This window comes from Aulonocara sp. 'chitande type north' Nkhata Bay, linkage group LG1 (assembly GCF_057382095.1).
Source record: "Aulonocara sp. 'chitande type north' Nkhata Bay isolate Kocher_YH1m ecotype deep benthic linkage group LG1, A_spYH_male_GT1.1, whole genome shotgun sequence".
NCBI classification, from domain to species: Eukaryota; Metazoa; Chordata; class Actinopteri; order Cichliformes; family Cichlidae; genus Aulonocara; species Aulonocara sp. 'chitande type north' Nkhata Bay.
Genome location: NC_141344.1, coordinates 29,000,612 through 29,020,068, shown reverse-complemented (window position 1 = coordinate 29,020,068; position 19,457 = coordinate 29,000,612). Strand labels below are relative to the sequence as shown.

Below are 19,457 nucleotides of genomic sequence, written 5' to 3'. Positions count from 1 at the left end.
ATTGAATAAATAAAGGTTTTGAAACTGTTAGCATTGAGATTCATTAGCATTTTCTTTCGTGTTACTTTGACTTCCCCTTTGAAGATTTTTTTGTGCGCTCGTGACGTAAAACGGTTTCCAGTCGCTTGAAACTTTTTGGACCTCAGCGGCTTCCGTTCCAGGTGACACCCATTTTCCCCCTGACAGCAGTCCGCTCCTCGACACCAGCTACTCTGCTGAGAGCGCAGCTAGCTGACGCAGCAGCAGCAGTTAACGGTGGGGGTCTGCTTAGAAACTGGGTGTGAGTGACTGTTGGTTATTAATATTTACAATGAAGAAATTAAAAATACTTCAATCCTGACGTCCACACTGTGGTCGATGACGGTCTGGCGCGGCGTCGGTGACTGACATGGACGCGAGTGACAACAAGGTACAGTTTATTTCAAATTGGTGTGGGGTTTTTTTGGAGTGCTGCTAACGCTTTAGCCTTTAGAAATTGATAAATAACGTTAGTTTATATCGAGGCCCCAAAAATTCGGATCCTTTTTGCATTGCTCTTAAAGCGATAGTGTAATTCAAATGGCTTCGTTGCGTAAATGAGCTTTTTGGTGTCATTATTCGTACTAAAGCTACAATGAGCTTCGGTGTTTTGTCAAGCGACAGCAATAAAAGCACTCCTCTTATTTGGCTAGGAAGCTAATAGTAAAACGGCTAACGGCATTTAAAGCGTTAAGGGCGATTTTTTTTAAGGTAGCACACGGTGTGTTTGTTCTCTATTGTTCCAGCATTTTTGTTTCTGGTCATTTTTTTTTTGTCTTGGGAATATATCTGTGGCAGTACTCCAGTGGTTATGGACAGACTTGCTTAAATGTTAGCACGGCTTGCTAACTAAAGCTAACACCTTTGCTGTTCTTTGAGGGTGCTTGTCATTTTAGTCAGAGCGATAGGTGGGCGGTAGCAGTACTTTTTTTTTTAAAATTAACTGTGTAATTGTGATCGTAATTTCTTCGAGACTTCAGAAAAAGGTTTCAGTCAGGTGGGTATGTTTGCATGTTTGCTGTTGTCATCGGAGAGGCGGAGAGGTTTCATGGGTCGTCAGCAGAGGAATGTCTGGTTCTTCTGCATGTCTGTCATTCCTCTGACGCTGTTAGCTATGCAGAAAGTTGACTTTTCTGTTCGGAGGCTTTTGTTGCCAGTCTCTCAAAATAACCTGGCATCAAAATCGCTCCCTCCTGGTGATTTTTCTGGATGAGACAGGTCAAATGCGATCCTTTTTTCTAAGAAAATGCATGTGACAATGCTGATGATGTTCTTCTCAATTTATGTGTAACATTCTCGCTGTCCACCCTGGTTTCAGCACACAATCGCATGCTGTTTGCCGGTGTTTGACAGCAGCTGGTGTGAGAATAAATGCTTGCACAAACAAAGGCTTGTGAGATCAGTAGCCCCCCAGTCCATCATCCCCAAGGGATGCACATCTGGGTCTGACCTCATTGCCCTTTTTTCAATCACAGCTGACGCATTAACCATCTCAAAAACGAGGTTAAATCAAGCTATGAATTCTGACCAGCTATGTCTTCCTTCACATTGTTAGCTGGATTCTCTACTACTGTTCAAAATGCAAGATTCACCCAGAGTGCACACAAGGCCTCCATATTGTGGCTTGGCTGATAATTAGCTTATCCTGTCGTACTGTCCCTACTTTATCCTCTCAAACTTAATCCTGTAACATCATCCTGTCAGCCATAGTATGCAACTGCATACATTTAGAACTACTGCTGTAGTTCTCAACTCTGGGGGAAGTATCGTTCTGGTCATGGACATTGCTACCGTTCTCTGGGGGTCTGGGAGTTTCAGAATCTTTCATTTATGGCTGTGTGATCGTCACCAAACTGGCAGAGCAGGCTCCATTTACCATAATGCTCTTTAGATTTAATGAGCTCCATAGGTTACATAAGAAAAGGTGGTAACTACCCACAGACAATAGCAGTGGGAGACAATAGCTGTCTGTGACATCCCCTGGCTGCACTGATACTCCATTCATGCATCCCGACCACAGTTTCACAGAAGTGAGGGGCCATCTTTGTACTCTGAACTCTGTCACCTCTCTTCATCTTTTGCAAAATGGCAACTTAGACCACGGTCTCAGAGGTGTGTCCGGCTCTTGTAAACAATAAAGGAAAAACTAATGACGCACAAGAGGGGTAGTTATATTTGGTCCGTAGTGCTTTACTTAATATTTTGCATTTTGTTAATATTAATCAAATGTATTTCAAATCAAGTCTTTTTTGGGGGGCCTCAGGGCATTAGTGTTTTGCTTATTTTTCACCAGGACCTCTTGTTTGTTTATTTCGTCAGACAAGCATTTAAGGAGCATGTAATAAGCTGTAAAGCGTCTTTGGTGACATGATATTAAGTAAAGTTTTTGACTTCTACTTTGAATGCAAATTACTTCTAGACAAATGGCAAAGGAAACATTTTGAGGAGAGTTTGGAACTGAACTTTTAACTTATATTTTGCTTAATTTTTTTTAAATTATTGTAACGTTCAAGGCCTCAAACATTATCTTTGAATGTATGATCGCGATTGCCCTAAAAATAAAAATGAATAGAAATTGCTAGTTAGGTAACACCCATTATAAATGACATAAATGTGTCATAAAAATATTCCAAACTCCTCTTGGCTTCAGTCGACCATATAAACGGCAAGTGTTCTGTGTATGTCTCCCTTCCAGTTGGGTGTTAAGTCATATCTGATCTCAATGAAGTTTTATGTCCTTGTGTTAAGGCCCTCCTGTTTGTTTGTTTTGTTTTTTAGCTCTTTAAGACTGTAAACCAACAGAAACTGTATGAGGAAATGTGTGGCATAGTTTATGATTACTACAAAACACATAACACTGGTCAGTCTGCTGGTAGTCAGTGAATTGCACTTTGTCTCTTTTGGATGTTTGCTGCTATAGTATTAATGTTCCTGGGTATAAATTGTCCCCTGTCAGTGTTGTTTTGCAGTGTTTTTAGAATTAAGGTTGTAAAGTGTTTCCATTAGCTAGAATTTTTTTTAACGTGAGAGCGATAGCTTATCAATCATCACAAACCTGCCCGGGCAGAGAACATAGAAGGGTTTTCATGATTATATTGTTATGACCTGTTGCTTCATTCTACAGCTATCTCAAGTAGGTGTGGGGTTGCAATAACAGTACAATAATGTTATTCATTGCTCTCTTTAGTTACATGTGTGGAAAATGTGATCAGCTGGCTCAGTGACTAGTTAGAATTTGAAAAATAGATCTTAGGTGGAGATATGTTTCCGTCTTCTCATGGAGCCAAATATTGTCTGCCTTTGTTCAGCATCTGTCATTAATCTTTCTTCATTCATCTCTGTGCAGAATGTGAAGCTTTCACCTGAAGTGGAACCGTTCATCCCACAGAAGAAAGGTCTTGACGGATCACTAGTCAGCATGAGTCTTTCTGGCGAGGCAGGTGGAGGAGGGGGCGGAGGCAGTGGAGGGGTGGAAAGTACTCCCATTCCAAGCTACCTCATCACCTGCTACCCTTTTGTCCAGGAGAACCAACCCAACAGGTAGTGTTACTCTCCCAAAATGAGGGGACATTTGGGTATGGTTGAAACCTTTAAGGCTGAAACCCCAACTCTTGTCTCTGAGCTGATGGGACTGGTGGTTCCAGTTCAGGATAATTATGGATTTTTCCAGTGTTGCTAGTGTTGAAATATCACACCCTGTAGCATTGTGGGAAGTCTGGTGACTTTTGAACTGCATAAGAACAATCTGCTCTCTTCTAAACTGTTCGCCACTACTTCTATTTTTGGAGTAACTCATTTATTCTTTGTCACTAAAGTCATTGAAAAAAACACACATTTCATTCCCAATGTTGTGCTTCACAAAACGAGATGCTGATCAGATCCTTGAAACAATGCGCTGATTCTGAACCATTACATTGCTCTGTAATGTAAGACTGTTTAATTATGAATGGAAACCTCCATAGCTTTAGAGAGTTTATATCGAGGGGTAATCTGTGTTTCCAGTCCCTCTTTCTTTGTCCTGAGTGATCTGTTATATCCTGCGAACATCCGTTCTTTTGTTTCCTTCCCTACAATTTGAATGCAAGGAAATGCCCACTATAGCAGGCTGGCTGTGAAAATGTCAACTGGATCGTTATCACCATTTGTGTATTTTGTGCATGTACCCTCTTACAAACCAGCATTACATATGATAACCTTTCCATTATAGCCCTCTTATTTTGTAGAGGACATATTAATCAGTTGTCCCAGCAGTGCTACATGTTTAAAAAAAAAAACGAAGACACGTTTTAAACACTGGAAACAAATTCCACAAAGTAGAGATGCATTGGTATATAAAAAAATTTCAGTATTTGCCGATATTTAGCTAACATGCAATGTTCTGTGGTGTACTGTATGTTGTTGTTTAGTGTGCTCAGGGAAGGGAGTATTGTTCTGTTTAAGTTGTTACAGAAAATTTTTAGCTGGCTTTAGACAGCTTTCCACAAAAACCCTGTGGTGGAGAAGACATGCTTGATTTTCATGGTTGCATTTAGTTGAAAGGGTGTAATATTGGTAATAATCCAACATGTCATTTTTCTGCTGCTCCACAGGCAACATCCCATGTATAATGGAGGAGAGCTGCGCTGGCAGCAGCCTAATCCTACCCCTGGTGGTCCATACCTGGCCTACCCAATCTTGTCTTCTCCCCAGCCGCCTGTCTCTAATGACTACGCTTACTACCAAATCATGCCTGCGCCATGCCCACCTGTGATGGGCTTCTACCAGCCCTTCCCTGGCACCTATCCAGGTCCAGTACAAGCTGGAGTGGTCAGTCCTGTGTCTGCAGATGTCAGTGAAAGACCCATGGCACTGGGGCCAGCATATGGAATGACCAGTCAGCGGGGGAGAGGCATGGTCCGGTCTAATGTTCTCCCAAAGGTGCAGAAGATCAACAGCTTTATTTGGATTTTGTTCTACTGATGTTATTCCACACTAAAACGTTTGCCCCCATTTATCTCTATCAACTTTGTGAGAATGCCCTTTCTTTGTTCTACAGCAACATTTGGGTGTGTGCCAGCCTACAAGAGGTCGTCGGCCTCCAACCAGGAGTGTAGCTGTACAGAAGGAGGTGTGCACCTTAGGGCCGGATGGCAGGACTAAAACCGTAATGTTGGTGGATGCAGCACAGCAGACCGGTACGAATACTGTGGCTATAATTAAAGATATGTTTAATTCCTAGCACTCAGGCTGTATGCAGGATTTATGTAACAATAAACAATGTCAAATAAGAAAGACTTTTAAGTCTGAAGACTGAATAATCTGAGTTCAAATATGACTACGGTCAGTCATGTTCCTTTTTTCCTATCGCTTGAAGGAAGCTGAAGTTGAACACATTCCAGACTTTGTTAGAGTTAATTGCTTTACGTAACAACAAGACTCTTTCCTGTCAGCGAGGAAGTAGGACACAATACCAGTAAGAGCTGGGTCTAGTCCTACAGGTTGATGTTGGTGATGTCTGTGCTTCTAAAGAAAAAATAAAAACAAAAAAAAGTGGAATGCTGATTTTCTAGTTAGAGAGGTTAACCTTTCGCAGACAAGTATGTCAGCAATATTTCTTTTGCTTGAGTGAGCTAACAAGCCTGTTTAAATAGTTTGACTCCACAGCTGGGATTTTACAACCATATAATAATAAAATGTCACATTGATGGTCGGAGTAAAGTTGACTGAAGTTTTATTACATTTGACGGTCTAAGTTTCCTCTACCTTGTCCTCAGATTTCCCAGGTGAGGTATCAGGGCGTTGTGCTGCCGAGCGAGTAAGTCCTCTGCTGTGGAAAAACCGAACAAAGAGAAGACGGGCTTCCCATCCAGCTGAAAGCTACAACGAGACTGGTGCAAGTGAAGCCGATATAGACAGTGATAGCGGCTACTGTAGCCCCAAACATAACCAGGGAACCGGGGCGATGCAAAGAACAGCAGAGAACGCAGCAGCACCCATGGTATGTTGCCTACTGACAAAGTCCTCCAAAACCAATAAACTTACCTTTGAAATATATATTTTATCAGCAAAGGATATTTTTAACTCTAATCATGTGAAGGATAAAATAAACAAAGCTGTACAGATGTAAGATGGGAAGAGGAAGTTGAATATTTTTAAAGTCACACCGAAAGGTCAGTTACAGTGTCTCTAGCTTTAGTAATGTGATATCTGTCAAAATATGTTCTGATGTGTACTTAGAGTGGAACTTAAATGATTGCTTTAGAGCAACACACAGCCTAGAAGCTGCATAAGCCTAAGGACTAATGAGCGAAAGTGATAGGTAGCATGTACATTTTTCATCAGATGTAGCTTAAATTAATTTACAATTTTACAGTAAAGGTGCTGAGGGCACTTTGAATCAGAGGATTTGTTTTTGTTATACTTGGAAAAAGTATAATAAAAGTATAATGTAGTATAAAGTGCCACATTTCCAAATTTCTCTTTTAGTCTATTTTTTCTTTTTCATGTTTGCTATTATAGTTATAATAGAGCCAATTTAAGTACATAGCAGAGCTGACACCAATGAGGGAGCTGTACTAAAGTCTTTAAATTTATTTGCCCACGTAGTGAAACACACAAATGGCTCAGCTTTTTTTTTTTTTTTTTTTTGTCCTTTTGTCTGTGTGTGTTATAGGGAGTAGAGGCTGGTGTAATGACTGGTAAGTGTGGTCTAAGATATTTTCTGAGCTCAATTTCACTTTGTGTTTTATACTGATATCTATTACGTATCCTGTAGTTATTGTATTAAAAAGGATGGAGGTGCTCCTTTTGTATGAGAAATACTTCCCCCCCCCCCCCCCTTTATATTTACTAGCAGGTACCTGGGTAAATGTAGCATCTCAGGCTACCTCAAAGTCCTGGGTGGACAGAAACGGTCAGTTTCACAGAGCAGATCAGAGGAAGAATCCCGAGCAGAGAAACTTCTCACAGGTAAAATAGATCCCAGTGGAGCAGAGACAGACTTGTTCAGCATAATGTACTTTAAAGAGAAATAATTGTCATGTTTCAAAATTACATAAATCATTAGCATTCTTCTTTTTGTTGTTGCCATTTTTAGATGCCTTGAAATACTGAGTCAGCTATATGTGTGAATTAGTTTATTTTGCTATTTTTGCTCTGGCCTCCTTTCCCAACAAGTTCCCCTCCTTTGATACTAGCTACACAAATAGACCGGGGTTGAGAAACTTGTTGAATATCAGTGGTACCCTGTCTGACTGGTGTGTTCACTCTCTGTTTCTGCCTTTCAGGATTACCACAGTGGGTGTCAAGGGCGTATGCCACTCAACCAGTCGGAACAAAGACATCCGCCAGTAGCAGTCACAGGCACAGACCTCACTCCAGAGCCCCTCTACTTTGAGGTGAGCGAGTGTTATCTGTGAATATCTCAGTACTGTTACCATGACATGTCTTTTTTTTTTAGAGAATTTGAATTTTGTGCCAAATGGATTTCTGTGGATTTGCTAGGATGAAGATGAGTTTCCAGATCTTGCTTCTGGTGGGGCCGCTCAGCGCAGCAACAAACCAGAATCAACTCCAGCTCAGACACATACGCAACCTAAGCTGCCCAAAAACCTGGTAAGGCAAAACCCCTTTTGAACACAGTTCTCTGTGCCATCATTTGAATATAAGGGCTGTGTATGTGTCCTTCTTATATAGGGAGTGCAGAATTATTAGGCAAATGAGTATTTTGTCCACATCATCCTCTTCATGCATGTTGTCTTACTCCAAGCTGTATAGGCTCGAAAGCCTACTACCAATTAAGCATATTAGGTGATGTGCAACTCTGTAATGAGAAGGGGTGTGGTCTAATGACATCAACACCCTATATCAGGTGTGCATAATTATTAGGCAACGTCCTTTCCTTTGGCAAAATGGGTCAAAAGAAGGACTTGACAGGCTCAGAAAAGTCAAAAATAGTGAGATATCTTGCAGAGGGATGCAGCAGTCTCAAAATTGCAAAGCTTCTGAAGCGTGATCATCGAACAATCAAGCGTTTCATTCAAAATAGTCAACAGGGTCGCAAGAAGCGTGTGGAAAAACCAAGGCGCAAAATAACTGCCCATGAACTGAGAAAAGTCAAGCGTGCAGCTGCCAAGATGTCACTTGCCACCAGTTTGGCCATATTTCAGAGCTGCAACATTATTGGAGTGCCCAAAAGCACAAGGTGTGCAATACTCAGAGACATGGCCAAGGTAAGAAAGGCTGAAAGACAACCACCACTGAACAAGACACACAAGCTGAAACGTCAAGACTGGGCCAAGAAATATCTCAAGACTGATTTTTCTAAGGTTTTATGGACTGATGACATGAGAGTGAGTCTTGATGGGCCAGATGGATGGGCCCGTGGCTGGATTGGTAAAGGGCAGAGAGCTCCAGTCCGACTCAGACGCCAGCAAGGTGGAGGTGGAGTACTGGTTTGGGCTGGTATCATCAAAGATGAGCTTGTGGGGCCTTTTCGGGTTGAGGATGGAGTCAAGCTCAACTCCCAGTCCTACTGCCAGTTTCTGGAAGACACCTTCTTCAAGCAGTGGTACAGGAAGAAGTCTGCATCCTTCAAGAAAAACATGATTTTCATGCAGGACAATGCTCCATCACACGCGTCCAAGTACTCCACAGCGTGGCTGGCAAGAAAGGGTATAAAAGAAGAGAAACTAATGACATGGCCACCTTGTTCACCTGATCTGAGAACCTGTGGTCCATCATCAAATGTGAGATTTACAAGGAGGGAAAACAGTACACCTCTCTGAACAGTGTCTGGGAGGCTGTGGTTGCTGCTGCACGCAATGTTGATGGTGAACAGATCAAAACACTGACAGAATCCATGGATGGCAGGCTTTTGAGTGTCCTTGCAAAGAAAGGTGGCTATATTGGTCGCTGATTTGTTTTGTTTTGTTTTTGAATGTCAGAAATATGTATTTGTGAATGTGGAGATGTTATATTGGTTTCACTGGTAAAAATAAATAATTGAAATGGGTATATATTTGTTTTTTTGTTAAGTTGCCTAATAATTCTGCACAGTAATAGTCACCTGCACACACAGATATCCCCCTAAAATAGCTAAAACTACAAACAAACTAAAAACTACTTCCAAAAACATTCAGCTTTGATATTAATGAGTTTTTTGGGTTCATTGAGAACATGGTTGTTGTTCAATAATAAAATTATTCCTCAAAAATACAACTTGCCTAATAATTCTGCACTCCCTGTATCAGGCAGTGATACCATCCCTGACATAAAACATGAACAGATGTGCCATTCTATTTTTTCTACATTAATAGTTAAATGTGATTTATATAAGCAATTTATTTTATTTTTTATTTAAAAAAAATAGGAAATGCAAACGTTTTGATATAATGGATAACTATTACTTCATACTTTGTGTATATAGCAAAGTGTCCAGCAAGATTTCTTTATCTAACTAGTGTCAGTGCACATCACCTCCTTAAATAAGTACAAACATTTGGAGTGTATCCTCCTACTCACCATCACTCAGTTGTGATACAATTATGTCTTTCAGTGTGTAAATGTAGTTGATAATTGAAGTTGTACATGATTGAGGGGAAATTGAGAGTGCAGTTAAGATGTACCAAATCACACACAGGGTGGAAAAATTGTTTTCTGACAGCTGGATATTTTGTTGTTGTTGTCCCCTGATGGTTGTGTATCAATGCAGCCAAATCACCAAATATTGTATTGGGAAATCTTTGCATCTTTGCTAATGTGTGCATCTACTTTCATAACAGCTGGAAAATCTGCCAGAAAACTCCCCTATCAACATTGTACAGACACCCATCCCCATCACCACTTCTGTTCCCAAGAGGGCCAAAAGCCAGAGGAAAAAGGCTCTTGCTGCTGCCTTGGCCACTGCACAGGAATATTCTGAAATCAGCATGGAGCAGAAGAAACTACAGGTATGAACTCTGCTTATGTTCCCTGGGCTGGAACAGGCTGGAACTCACCACTTCATGGCCTTAAAATATTATATTATTATTTTTAGCACACAAACCTGGTATTCTTCAGTTGTAATTAACCTTTTAAAAATTCTATGTACTTTTTGTCTCTTGTCATCTGACAGGAAGCTTTTATCAAAGCAGCAGGGAAAAAGAGCAAAACCTCTGTGGAGCTTGACCTGGGAGACATGCTGGCAGCTTTGGAGAAGCAACAGCAGGCTATGAAAGCCAGGCAACTCACCAATACCAAGCCACTGTCTTTTACAGGTATCGGGAAAGTTAATCATATGTTAAAAAGTGGCTTAAAACCTACAATACAAATTGGAAATAAGGATTTAAGCTAAATCTATCAAAAGTAAGCTCTTTACTTTGAGGCTTGTAGTAGGTTGTGCTCTGTAGATTTGTAGTGATTGTTGCCTAATGCTGCAGAATTTGTGTTGCTGGCTTGGTAACGGTAACTGACTGTTACCTCTGTGTCCAGACAAACCAGGGCTGCACAACTATGGCCAAAATTATATTTACAATTATTTTGTTCAAGAGCATCTCTTAGAAGAAAAAAAAAAACCTTTCAGAATGAAGTCAGGACACTGCTTTCACCATTACAGTGTATTCCTGTTGATCTTTCTAAATGAATCTTAGCAGGAAAGTAAGATGAACTCTTTCATTCCATTAATTATACCCACACGATGGATGTGAACATATGCAGCAAAGCATTCAACAGCTATGAGATCCCTTTTATATCCTGTGACGTTTTGCATACAGCATGGGTTTTGCTACTTTGAAAAAACTAACTGCACGAGAGGAAACGTTTTTCCTAAAGCATTTGTAACTGTTCTTAGTGGACATGGATATTTGGCATTAATTCTACTGCAGTTTGTCGTGTGTTTTCAGGCAGCTTGCAGGATAAATCTGAAGTACTCCATTTAACAACTATGTAGCAACTGGCTGCTTTGAGTTACAAGCTCTTTGCCTTCTGCTGTGCATAAAGTGCAGGAAACTTCAAGCTGCACACAGTGGGGAGCAGCTGTGATTGGCATGTGGTCGAAGTTAGGCAGCACTTAATTTGCTTTGCATTTTTTTAATTGGCAGAACATGGAATTTAAATGTTGCCCACCTGCTCATGTTCATGTAATTGCAGGAAGCAAAAATTGTGATCAAGATAAAAATTTGATTTGTCATGCAGCCTTGAACCAAACATCACGACCCCTATGTTCACACACATCTACATATACTTAGATTTCATTCTCTTTGTCTGCAGTTGGAACAACTACTCCCTTCCACAGCTCAGGCTTTACCAGTGTGCCGTCTATGTTGAGGGGTCATCAGCAGTCGCACTCGACCCCGCAAAATCCCTTGGACTCCACTGCACCTCGTATAAAGAGAGGGAAGGAGAGAGAGATCCCCAAAGTCAAACGACCAACAGCCCTCAAGAAGGTTAATAATTTAAGAAAGTATATTAAAATTCTCTTTAAGTACCTTTGTGTTAGACATTATTTTTTCTCTTTGTTTATGTAGATTATTTTGAAGGAGCGTGAGGGGAAGAAAGGGAAGCCATGTGCAGAACAAGAGTCATCAAGTCATGACGAACATGGGGATGAGTGTCTACATTTTACTGATGATCTTACACAAGAGCCTGCTTCTCAGGAAGGTCAGTGTCATTACCAAGAAGTGAAGTAATTCAGTACCCACGCTTTTCTTTTTTTAATCCGTTATAAAGTTCCTCATTCTTATTTGTGGTCTGTTTTTTGTGATCCAGAAAATGGTCTGAGTGTGCCCAGTGATACATCCCTTTCCCCAGCCAGTCAGAACTCTCCTTACAGCATCACCCCAGTGTCCCAAGGTTCTCCTGCCAGCTCGGGTATCGGAAGTCCCATGGCTTCAAATGCCATCACAAAGATCCACAGCCGACGTTTCAGAGAGTAAGTGCTCACTATTACCCCGCGTGAACTGAATAACTGTGACTATCGAATGGGGCAGACCTTTAGTAAGAAATGCCTGGAATGTCTGCAAAAACCAAGTGTGGTAACAAAACTGGTTAGTAAAGCAAATACTTGCCCCACTCAAAAATCACAGAGCCTCTGCTTGTAAGACGCATACTCTGAATGTTATCGGGTGTTTTTAAGGGCGGATCTGTACAATAAAGAATTGTAGAGTATGGCACAGATGCCGAGCGCATTGTCCTCTCTCTGCAAAAATGTATGCCAGCAGTCACAAATACAGCATTGTCCCTCTCTGGCCCCTGATGTGGGCCTATTGTGCCAACCCACTCGTCTAGAACAGATTTAGCTTTTAAGTCTTCAAAAGGCCTCTGTAGCCACACTCCTCCTCTCAGCTATGACCCCCAGGACACTTGTTCCCCAGACCACACCAGTAGAACTTCCAGTAGCAAAGTATAGTAGCATAAGCATTATGAACAAAGAGGCAAACAAAGCTGTCATGAAGAGCTGCATAAACTTTGAAAGTCATTTAAAGCCTTGTAGGACATAAGTCAGTCCCAAGTAGATATCTCCTAGTCCTTTTTTGTTAGCCATAAGACACTCTTCAATTAACTGTTACAATTAAAAGAATGTTTAGCATTTTATTGTCATTTTCATTTTCTTTCTTTCTCCCTCCCTCTTCTGCAGGTACTGTAACCAAGTGCTGAGCAAAGAGATCGATGAGAGCGTGACTTTGCTGCTACAGGAACTGGTTCGCTTCCAGGAGCGAGTCTACCAGAAGGATCCGACCAAGGCTAAATCCAAGCGTCGCCTGGTCATGGGTCTCAGAGAGGTCACCAAGCACATGAAGCTTCATAAGATTAAGTGTGTCATCATCTCTCCCAACTGTGAGAAGATTCAGGCCAAAGGTGATTATTGCAGTACTACCTCCAGCATCAAGCCATATTGGGTCATATTGTCTAAGGTCTGACCAGCTGAGCTGCCAATAGGTTTGAGTTCATATGATTATTTGTTAATATATTTATGTTGCAATTAGAAATCAGTCACATGTTGCAGCTAACAGAGAAATGTCTGTTTTTAAGGACCATTACAGCAGTTTTCATATTTTAGCTCTCCAGCCTGTTTTAATTCACTGTTTGTGGCCTAATAGAGTCATTTTCAGGAACAACAAAAAAAATAAATGATAAAAAAAAGCTAAATAAAAAAACTATACTACTTATTTAGCACTAAACAGCTCACACACTGAGCAATGACGAAGCTCAACCAAAAATGGATTCAAGAAGGGGAATGCAGTACCTGTGTTTGCTAGGCCAATGTGGTTATTTTGTTGCCACGAGATATTAGAGGTACTATTGCATTACCACAAGTAATGTGGTAATGTGTGACCATAAGATCAAATGCACATAGCCACATGTTAGTAATGCATGGCCACAAGATATGTCATTTCCTGCTGGCCATACTGGGCAAGCTCTGCAGTTATTATTATATGAAAGCCGGTTTATCTGCTTTAGATTAATTAGATTTTTTGAGATCTAATTAGGGCAGGTTACCATCACTGATTTCTACAACTAATTCAATTCTGATTCACAAGGTCTCGATTTCATTTTATTCTATTCGATTTTGACTCGGACAGTCAGAAAAATCAGAATTATGAGCATTTGTCTTGGACTTGTACTATCTAAACCTTGTAAATTAAAAATATTTAATTCCAAATTATTTGACTATTTCTTTGCAATTAGATCGTTTACACTGAGTTTGTATGTACAAAAGCAGAGCTGACACTTGTTAGACTTAATCAGAGGTGCAAGCATCACAGCAGATGCCTTTGTGTCAGAGTAATTGAGGATAAAACCAAAAAATATGAAGGAGATTTTCCTGGCCAGGCTTTTTATAGCAGATAAGCACCTTGAAAATATTCTGCAGTAGATCAAAAACGGAAGGAAGTGAAGCAGAGCAAAGTTACAGAGGTTTTATTAGAGACACAGCAAAGTGCTTTGTGATTTGGCATAATTTGTAAAAGTTTACATTTCTTCAGTACTGAACAGCAGAAATTAGGCTTTCTTGTCGGGGAGGAAAAAACAAAAACCCAACACTGAACACAAAAGTAGACTTGACCATAAAAAGCAAACAGATCTTTGATGGGAATCTGGTCTTGAAGTCAAGTGAGAGAGAGGAGGAAGTGTGATTGTTATCATGGTGGAAGTAAAATGGCAAAAGTAAGAGGGAATACATGACAATGTTTTTCAAACATGACGCGTAGTTTTTGTTTTCTTCTGCTGCTGGATCAGTGAATTTTGGTCAGAGAGTAACAAAACGTGCAGTTTGGGAATCTGTGAGATATCGTCTTTCACCACCCGACGGCATGTCCGCGTATGTGCCGTTGTGTGACCGGGGGAGTCTGCGCTTTGTGTATACGTTTTTGCGCAGAGTCTGTTTACCTGCTCTTTAATTGTTTGCTGTTTTAGCTATCTGGCGGTTGTTGAAATTGTTTTGTGAGCTTTAAAGATTAACCCGTATTAACCCGTGATCGTCACTCATGTCACTGTGGGAGCTCCAAATGGGGGGGGGGGTGTGTGTGTGTGTGTGTGTGTGTGTGTGTGTGTGTGTGTTGGTTTTTTGTTTTGTTTAGTTTTCTCTTCTTCCCGAGTGTGATACATTTGAGTCACTGATTGTTTTTCTGTGCTGCAGGTGGTTTGGATGAAGCTTTATACAATGTAATTGCGATGGCCAGGGAGCAGGAGATCCCGTTTGTGTTCGCCTTGGGCAGAAAAGCTCTCGGACGCTGTGTCAACAAGCTGGTGCCCGTTAGTGTTGTGGGCATTTTCAACTATTCTGGAGCTGAGGTAGGACACTCATGTCATTTTAAACCTTTATCCACATAATCTGCCCAAGTTGGTGATGATGATGAGCTCTCTGTATCTTTTTGTTTGTTTGTTGTTTTTTTTAAATGCCTTTCTCAGGGACTCTTCAACCATTTAGTTTCTTTAACCGAAGAGGCTAGGAAGGCCTACAAGGACATGGTGTCCGCTCTGGAGCAGGAGCAGGCTGAGGAGGCTCTGAAGAATGACAAGAAGGTCCCTCATCACATGGGGCATTCCCGCAACCACTCTGCTGCTTCAGCCATCTCCTTTTGCTCCATCTTCTCTGAGCCCATCTCAGAGGTTAATGAAAAGGAATATGGTAAGCCCTGTTTCTGTTTCTTTACTATTTGTTTTATGTTATCAGTGTTATCAAAGAACCTCTTTGGCAGTAGTAGCTGGTTGGAGTAGAGTTCTGTTTATCTAAATGTACAGTATATTAGTTGTTACAAACCTAGGTTTAAAGGTCGAACAGAATTTTCTGTGGATAAATCCTGGGGATGGTGAGATAATTAATGGGGAAACAAGGTAGGCAACACTAAGGTTTAGAGAAATATGGTTGTTTTCTTCGACTTTTCATTAATTTAGACTTTTTTTCCTGAATAAAATTCAGATAGTTCTATTTGGAAGTATTAACAACTCAAACATGTGAAAGGTTGGGGACCACTGGTGTAATGTTTTTAAGCTATTGTGTAGTGTGTAGTTTATTGAGTTACTTTCCTCACCTGTAATGTTGGTGATCTGAGAAAATGGACCGTGTGGTTGTATTTTTCCTTCAGAGACCAATTGGAGGAGCATGATGGAGACTTCTGATGCCCCAGAGCCTGTAGACAGCGAGCTGAGTCGCCCTTCACCCTTAACAGGCACCCAGAGAGACAGTCAGGCCCCGCCAGTTACCAACAACACCGCCCCTCTTGGCGCTACCGTTCCCCAGCCCAGGGCTCCGGCTCCAGAGAGAGATGAGGTCCGAGCTGACGACAGGCTGGAGCTGGCCTCTCAGCAGAGCACAGAGACAGGCTCGTTGGATGGAAGCTGCAGGGGGCCGCTGAACTCATCCATCACTTCCACCACTTCCACCCTGGTTCCTGGGATGTTGGAGGAGGCTGAGGAAGAGGAGGATGAGGAGGAGGACTACACTCCTGAACCCATTTCTGTAGAAGTGCCCACTCTGAGCAGCCGCATTGAATCCTGGGTGTCCAAGACCCTGGAAAACCTCCAGCTGGGAAAGAGCCAAGAAAGTACTGAAGAGGAGGAGGAAGAGGATGGAGAAGAGAGGGTACAGAGTGAGGATGATGAGGACCTTGATTCAGCAGAGATCACAAAGACAAAGATGGAAGGCAAAGAACAAGCGGAGGCTAAAAAGCCCACTGGTTGAAATCACTTACACACGTACATTCCCTCCTTCTCACACATCCCTCTTCACAGCAACCAGCAGCCCTCCTCCTTTGTGTCTAGCCCCTGACACAAGTCATAATCTCAGGTATCCACCCAGCTGACCAATGCTCTCTCACTCACTCACTCACACACACACACACACACACACACACACACACTCACACTCACACATTACAGAGAAACTGACCAACGTAAAACCACACAGAGTCACAGACCAAACAGCTAACAAAGTCTGAGGGTTATAGATTCACAACAAAACTCATCTGATGATTTTAAAAGGATGCCCTCTTTATTTTTCTTTTCCTTTTTTTTTTTTTTTTTTTGGCCCCATAACCTGCAACACTTGAATATAGGGTGGAGCGTTCCCTCCTCCACAGCTGAACTCTTTCAGAGTCAGGAACATTTGTGGGAGCGAGCGATGAGCGCTCAGTGACGTTGAGCTGGTGTCTGCAGCTCACAGAGGAGGAAGGTTGGAACCTTTCAACTCACATCTTAACTTTATTCAGAGCTCGGAGGGTTTTCAGCTCTGCAAGTATTTGTGTGTTTGCGTGTGCGCTTTGGAGGCACAGTTTGCATTTATTTTGCTCTGTCCTTTGGCTTTAGCTATGTAAATAATGTGTGTGTTTGTGTGTTTAATTTCACCTCGCTGCTCCAGGAGGAAAAGAAAGAGAGAGGGCGTTTCTTTATAACTGCTTAGTTGGCAATTAGCTTTCATCACCGAATATTACAGTGTCAGGGGTTCTGTCTTTGTACCAAAACCTCTCCCGCGCATCAGTTGTCTGTGTTTTTTAATGTTTAAATAAATAAGTGTCTCATTCTGTATTCAGATGATTTAAATTACTTAACTTCTAAGAAGCAAATCAAGCTTTGTGAATATAACCTTGTCTAGGTGGTTCTACTACAATATGTAATGTTTTGTCATATTGATCTTGCCTATTGTCAAATTATTTGGGGTTTGTTTTCCTCTGAATGGAGTCCTAGTTCCTAGATGCTGTCCATGCTTCATAAAAAAAACAAAACAAAGAAAAATGCTCCTGTTTTTTTTCCACTCACTCGTGTTCTCTGATGGCGGGGCTCTCAAGCCGTCTCTTACCAAGGTTCCCAGCATCATTATCATCAACACTGAGATCTTTAATCAATCCCGAAAGTACATTTTCCCTAGTAAATTATGAGACACAACTTGGTTGTTACTTTCTCAATAGTAAAGCACTGAGCCTGTGTGTGTAGTTTACAGCTTCATGAAATAATTGGGAAACTGGATGCTGGAAGACAAACGTGTGAACTAAAGAAATTTGTCTTTGCCCCCCCCCCCCCCTCCCCCTCAAACAACATTTGATTAAAACTAAAATCCTCAGTGCTTCACTACCGCTAGTTAAATAAGTCATCACCAAGTCATGCACATGCCTTTGTAAATATAATTGTACAAAGGAGATTTTGATTTTGCATTGTATTAAAAAATACAATCATCCTGTTCTTCAAGCCATTTGGTGGGTTAAACATTGTAATAGTTGGAATCCAATTAGATAAAAGTATTCGATCGTGAATCATGGAGAGGTGTTGGCCCGTCGACAGTGATGCAGTACGTCAGGCTGTATGCAATGTGGAGATGGGACGCGACGGTGTACTGAATATCATACTTGGGATTTTGAAAGTATTTCTAGTTTGATTCAAGGTACGCTGTGTAGGCATTTTTTTGGTATGACTTCCATCAAAGTGTTTAAAGTATGTTATTTGACAGCAAATGTGTTTTTTGCACTATGTAAATACAGTACTGGTAAAGGTCTTGTAACTAATGTGAACAAAGAAAAAAAATGGTTCAATGAAGTACTTTTTTCAGCGTGTTTCTCATCTTTACATGGATATTTAAGATGGTCTCCTTAAGACTGTACATCATTAACAGCATTGTTAGAGGCTGTTTCTCATTACCCTGTTGTCACTCTTAACCTATGGACTGATGATTAACATCATTAAAATGTTGTTTAAGAAAATCTTCTGACTGGTGCCTCATCTTCTCTCCTTTGTTAACCTAATTTGGGTTTATTTATAAAGAGCCAAATGTGTATTCTTTCATAAACACATGCAGCCTGAAGATCCCCACAAAGAAAGAAAAATGATCACAATAACAAGGTTAAAAGAACCAAACACTAAGTTTTAAACCAATAAAAGATGAAAAAGTCTAGAAATTAGATTAGTTAAAAGTTCAAATGAATGCCAAATGAATCAAAAAACACTGCACAAGAGCTGAAAAGGAACAACAGAATTAATCCGCTATGAGTTTCATAATAAAACTGATTTTGCTCTTGTGGTCGTAAAGGGATGGACATGTTAGCTGCTGCTGCTGCTTCAGGATTCAATATGTTGTGCATTCAGAGATGCTCTTCTGCTTACCTTGGTTGTAATGAGTAGTAATTTGAATTTTTCTCAGCCCAAAGCAGTCTGGCCATTCTCCTCTGACATAAGTATTTTCTCCCACTGAACTGCCGTTCGCTGGGTATTTCCCCTAGAAAACAAAGTATTCTGATTCTGATTTTCTCTTTTTAAGATCATTCTCTCCAAACCCTAGAGCTACACTGATTTGCTGCAGCGTGGTGGTTGCCGTAAATGTGCAGTTGAACAGAGCTACCAAACAAAGCAGCTCCGAGTTTATAGTTAACAGACCAGCTGATTACTGAAAAAAGTGGTAACAACATCATATAGATTGTAGTTTTAATAAACGGCCACTAGGAAGGGACAAAACTCTGCCGTAGACATCACTCAGATTTCAATATATGCATACTCTTTGACAATAGCTAGTGGTGTGTAATTATTATTTTATGGAAAAAGGTAAAGCTCCATGGTTTAAAATGCTTTTACTGTGGAATTTGAGAGTATGGCTGCACCGCTGCAATCTGAAAGACAATCTTTCAATCAGGAATAACACCAGTATGTAAAACACTGTTTAAATGGCGCCTGGAATATTGTTCTGATCGGGATCAAAGGGAAATGCAAATGCTTCAGTTAAATCCTCTTCCTCCTGTGTGTTAATTTGAACAATACAGTCACTATGGGGTACATTTTATTGTGTAAATCATGTCAGTCATGGTACCAGTGATAAAATGTTATTTTCCAAAGTAAGCCAAATTAATGATAATTTATTTAAAACATCTCTAAGGTGGAAGTCATGTTAGAAGAAAGGAATGGAGCACTGCTTCAGTGTAATACTGAGTGTGAGTGTGTGTGTGTGTGTGTGTGTATGTGCACAGCATGAGTCACCCTGCCTGCCTGTGATTGGATGGTAGTTT

The 19,457-nt window shown here is 40.9% G+C and overlaps 1 protein-coding gene across 2 annotated transcripts; it reads left to right on the top strand.

Annotated features, from left to right (window-relative positions):
• Positions 1-172: 172 nt before the first annotated feature.
• On the top strand, positions 173-17,205 carry secisbp2l (SECIS binding protein 2-like). Of its 2 annotated transcripts, none has more exons than XM_086292052.1 (18): positions 173-409; positions 3,365-3,558; positions 4,608-4,935; positions 5,054-5,192; positions 5,772-5,995; positions 6,671-6,695; positions 6,854-6,966; positions 7,284-7,394; positions 7,501-7,611; positions 9,780-9,947; positions 10,112-10,253; positions 11,245-11,420; positions 11,502-11,634; positions 11,743-11,905; positions 12,611-12,831; positions 14,612-14,766; positions 14,884-15,103; positions 15,561-17,205. In XM_086292052.1, exons 1-18 carry the CDS (start codon positions 389-391, stop codon positions 16,154-16,156), a joined length of 3,240 nt encoding a protein of 1,079 aa, XP_086148178.1. In that variant the 5' UTR covers positions 173-388; the 3' UTR covers positions 16,157-17,205. The 2 variants fall into 2 exon arrangements, with proteins under 2 accessions (XP_086148178.1, XP_086148169.1); XM_086292043.1 differs by having other exon boundaries at positions 6,851-6,966.
• The last annotated feature ends 2,252 nt before the right edge of the window (positions 17,206-19,457 follow it).